Here is a 4,695-nt window from a genome sequence, read left to right on the forward strand (position 1 = left end):
TTTTTTTTTTTTTTTTTTTTTTTTTGTACCAGAGATCGAACTCGGGTCCTTGCACTTGAGAGGCAGGCACTGAGCTAAATCCCCAGCCTTTTCTGGATTTTCTTTCTCTACTCTCCTTCCCCAGTAGGCAGATAAGGAAGCTCAGCCAATATGATAACTCTACTGGGAGTTACTTCCCTTTCACCTCCATGTCCCCTTAAGGTTCCCACTGTGGACCTCTGCCTGGGCTAGGACCTGCCCCACGCATTGTTTCACATGTGGTGTTATTCCTCTCCATGAGGTGCGGCTTATGGGTAGGTATCATTCTCCTGCAAAGAAACCATCTCTACTCTAGGGCCGCAATCATTAGGAAAGCTTCTCATAGTTCCGTGTTGAATCCAGCTGTAGGGCTGTCTGCTTTGTGACAGCTGGCCTGCCAAACCCCATGTTCCCCAGAGCTGGTCTCTGTGCCATCACCTTCAAAGAATCTCTGAAAGGACCCTATGTAAGATGTGATAAGCATGAGCTTTGCCCCGTTAACTTTTCTTAGTGCTGGGTCAGACAGGCTTCTCTGTCAGAGCAGATACCTTCTCGCCCTTCCCCAGAAGCTGCTGGGTATCAGGAAGCCAGCTATGAGCAAGCTCCTTCAAAGCAAGGCCACAAACTTTCTTCCTCTTGGGCCAGACTTATACTGAACCTTTTCCCCAAGCCCCAGCCCTGCTTGCCACTTTCATGCTCTTTGACAGACTTCCTTTCTCCCTTTCCCAGCAGCTACCTTCCTGCACTCCACACAAGCTGGGCTCCTGGATATGTGAGGCTGGCCACAGCCCCATCCAGAAAGCCCTGGACTCTGGTCTCTTTCAGGGAGAGTTTGTTGGGGTGGGGTCAGCTCCCAGCAGGTTCTCTTAACTAGGGATGGAGAGATGGCAGGGACTGAAGGTCGCTGGCTCACAATGACTCTGATGCCCCAGCAGGGATCTTCCCATTCTGGGTAGCTACCTTAGGAGCGGCTCTCATATGTATTCAACACTCCACTGCTGCCAAGACGCTGCCTAAGTTGCTGAGATTCACTGACATGCCCAGATCACTTGCTTAGCTGGTAAGTGTGGCCCAATTAGGGTTCCTACATAGGTCTTCTGGTTCCAAGATGCCATTACCCATCCACACAGGCATAGCCTCAGCCCGGGTGGAGGTCGCTGTGCTGCAGCATATCTGGATGTGCAGAACGAGCCCCAGAGGCCCGGGCTGGGGCAGGATGTGGGTGAGGACCCCTCCCAGCCCTTCCACATCTGGCCCATGATATGAGTGGTTGAGACAGCCAGTAAGCCTGGTGCCCACAGTGCCCTCACCTGTACCCTGGCCTCAGTTAGGTCCGTGCGCAAAGCCAGCTGTTCCCGGGCGTACACATCAGGGTAGTGAGTTTTCTGGAAGACTTTCTCCAACTCCTCCAGCTGGAATGTGCTGAAAGTGGTGCGGTTACGACGCTTCTTGCTCTTGTTCTTGGCCAACTCCATGGAGTCAGGGAGTCCAGGGGAAAGAGGGACACGCAGACTGGCCAGGCAGGGTCCTGGGGAGCCTTGCAAGTTAGAGGGTCCGTCTCTGGGGCCCCCTCGGCAGTCCAAGGGCAGCTGGGGGAAGCTGGCAGCTTTGGAGGCCTTCTCCTCAGCTGCAATGGAAAACAAAAAGGAGGATGGAAACCAAACCAGGGAGTTTTGTGGGTAGAATGGAGGGAGGGGAAGAACGTTGACACGTCAGTCTCCGCCTCCCCTTCCCTCTTCTTTCCCTTCCCTTCCTCCCAGCAGCCACCTTCCACGGGAGCCTGGCATTCAGCGGCCTGCTTGCTGAGCCTCCAGCTGGGGAGGGGGCCCTGGGGAACCATGTGCTCTGTGGTCTGGGCGGATCTGCTGGGGCCAGAGAGGGGTTCATTTCGGGGAAGTGCTCTGTGGTGGTGCATCCCACAGGGTGTGGAGGTGCCAGGATTGGCGCCACATCAGGGACCGCCACTTTGGCAGGCCAAGAATTGGGACAGGGAATGAGGGTGGGATAGTTGACATCTCCCACCCTTGCCAGGAATCACTCCCTTGTTCCTGACTCTGCAAGCCTTGGTTCCCATGCCATATGCCCACGCCTCTGCTCCCAGGACCAGGCAGGCAATAGACAGACACAGTCAGAGAGACCACCTTTCATTGGTCTGGCTGTGCCTTGTTCTCTGAACACCAAGTCCAGGTCAACAATATCAAATCTCCCAACTCTGGAGTAGAAGGGTAAATGGGACAAATAATTTTCCAAAAGGATGGCTTCTCTCATTCCTTCCAAAGCTGTGGGGTCTAGGCAAAGACTTAATCTCCAGCAACAGACAGGTGGAGGCCAGATAGGATATGACCAGTGAAGGTGAAGTGGGGACCAGTGTCACGATGGGGTATTATTCACACATTCTTGCCTGATGTTCCCTCAGGAGTTTCTGACGGCTCTCCTATTGCCTATGATTAACAGACAGGACGGCTCTAATGCGGACTGAGAACAGTTCCCAGCAGCCCCACACTGACATGCTAACCCTCACTCAGGAAGCTTGACAGAGTCCCATGACCGACCAACAGAGCATGGTGAAAAATAGGTCGCCCTGGTCACCCCCACCCTCTCTCTGGCAAAGACCCTCAGTGTTGTTCCCATGACATCCCTCTTCAGCAGTCCTCTGGGATGGCAGCCACGATGCCACAGACGCCCCACTGACTCACACAGCCTCTTTTCTGGCCCTAGGCCCGTCTCCAGTGGAGGCCTGGCCCCTAGAAGGCCGGCTAGCAGGCACCAAGATGCAGTTTCTTCTCAGGGACTTAGTGTCAGGCTCACAGCTGCGGGTAGGGGACTTGAGAGCAGGGTTCTCAGGATCTGGGTCCCCCGTTTGACTTGTGAAGGACAATTTGGACAAGGTCCTCCTCAGTTGGAAGGTGGTTAACGACCTCCCAGGACCACCCAGACCATAAAATAAGCTCCTCATGTGTGTCCCAGAGGCCTGGAACAGCCAGAAAGAGGTTGCCCTCCAGCTACACCCAGCCTGTAGGAACAGCCAGACACCAGATTTCACAACTCAGGTGAAATCTAGAGGAAGAAACAAAGTCTCTGCCTTCCAGTTTTGGCCAACATATTTTATTTCTAGGGGTAATTCCACTTGGGAGGAAGGAGGACTCATGGAAGTTGAATGAAATAACTGAAAATAGAGCAGGGAGGCTGCAGGAGGCACCCTACACATGGCAGACTCCCAAAATGGCCTGAGAAAGAAGTCTTGGTGTGTGGGTTCTCAGGAAGGCTGTCCTGGACTCCAGGCAAAAAAAAAGAGGGGGTAGTTTAGGGCGGTGGTTCAGGGAGTACTGCAGGGAGCTCCCCAAAACCTTGGGCTTGCTCATCTCACTCTTGCACCCTTAGTATCTGTTTTAATACAATCTGCCCAGAGAAAATACTAAGATCAGAGACTTGGGATTTGCTTTCCTGATAGTGATTCACCCAGCTGTCAGAGTCGAGGGATGAAAGTGCCATAGGGTTTTTCAGAAGAGCTGCTCCCTAAGTGAGACCAAGCCCACTGGTCTCTGCTTACTTCCCATGCCTACCCAGCCTACAGACAGATCTCTCAAAGGACCAGAGAACCATTCCCCTCCTGGATGTGCTGGAGGACTCCAGGGGGTGGGCAGTTTGATTCCTCGTTGAGAGATAGGATCGCTTCTCAAAGAACACCAAGCAGCCTCCTGTGGGAGAAGGCCCAGCAGACAGCCAGACAGAAATGGGGTAAAATGGGAGTCTGCAATCAGGGAAAGGCAGCCCAGGAGTGGAAACCAGCAGGTTAAGTCCAGGCTTGTCAGGGGAAGGCTGCTCTGGTAAAAAGACACATGTGAGGTGTTTATAGAGACCTGTGCACCTGATTTATGTTGGGTGGGTGACAAAGAGTATCCACGTTGGACTCTAGGAGCCTGAGGCTCAGCACTCTGAGCGTCCTTTACCTGTGGCGGTCTGTCCAGAGTGAAAAGCCAGGAGTCAGGACTGGAATCTTTAATATGCCAAAGAGCTCTCTGACCCTGACGAGTCCTCATACTTGCCCCGCCACTGGCCTCAGAGGTACCGGAATTTCTACTAAATCCTGCCTCCTAGCAACAGCGCTTCGAGGCCGTCCCAGGACAGCTCACAGTGCCCAGATGGATGACTTCCATTGCGGCAGCGCAGCAAGACCCAGCATCCGGCAATCACTCATTTCAAATTTGCTCCGCATAGTCGCTAAGCGAGCCGCGGAACTTCTTCAAGCATGGGCAGCGGCAGCTTTGGCCAAAGGTCCGAAGCTGCTGTGTTTATAAACGTGCGCACGATCAGGCGAGACCTTGGTGCTCTGCCTAAAGGTTTTCAAATTTGGCGTAGAGGCCTTAGAAAACGTCCCCCGCTGGTCCGGTCGTCGGGATCGAGATTGGCTCCGCCGGCCAAACTTTATCAGGAGTAACTTCCAGAGGGCGGTTGCAAAGACAGGGAGCGGGCTTAGGGATAGACCGGTGACCCCAGGGGAGTAAGAAGGAACCGCGGGGCACCTCCTCAAGCCCTCCAGGCAGCCACGCGAGGAGGGCGCGAAGGTGATTGGCACCACTAGGACACCGCTCTGGTGCAGAGCAGGGCTGGGCTATGCGAAGGGCGCGGCCCGAGGCGCGCGGGAGTCCAGCTAGAGAGAGGCGCGGCGGCGCGAGA

The 4,695-nt window shown here is 54.3% G+C and overlaps 1 protein-coding gene across 1 annotated transcript in view; it reads right to left on the minus strand.

Moving 5' to 3' along the window:
- Alx3 (ALX homeobox 3) overlaps positions 1 to 4,695 on the minus strand; it is a 31,255-nt gene that overhangs the window by 2,190 nt on the left and 24,370 nt on the right. Inside the window, exon 4 of the mRNA XM_010606074.1 lies at positions 1,329 to 1,645. Within this exon, the coding sequence (XP_010604376.1) occupies positions 1,329 to 1,645 (317 nt within the window). The remainder of the gene's footprint in view (positions 1 to 1,328; positions 1,646 to 4,695) is intronic.

Source organism: Fukomys damarensis, unplaced genomic scaffold (genome assembly GCF_012274545.1).
Source record: "Fukomys damarensis isolate Sample0158 unplaced genomic scaffold, DMR_v1.0_HiC HiC_scaffold_33, whole genome shotgun sequence".
Classification (NCBI taxonomy): domain Eukaryota; kingdom Metazoa; phylum Chordata; class Mammalia; order Rodentia; family Bathyergidae; genus Fukomys; species Fukomys damarensis.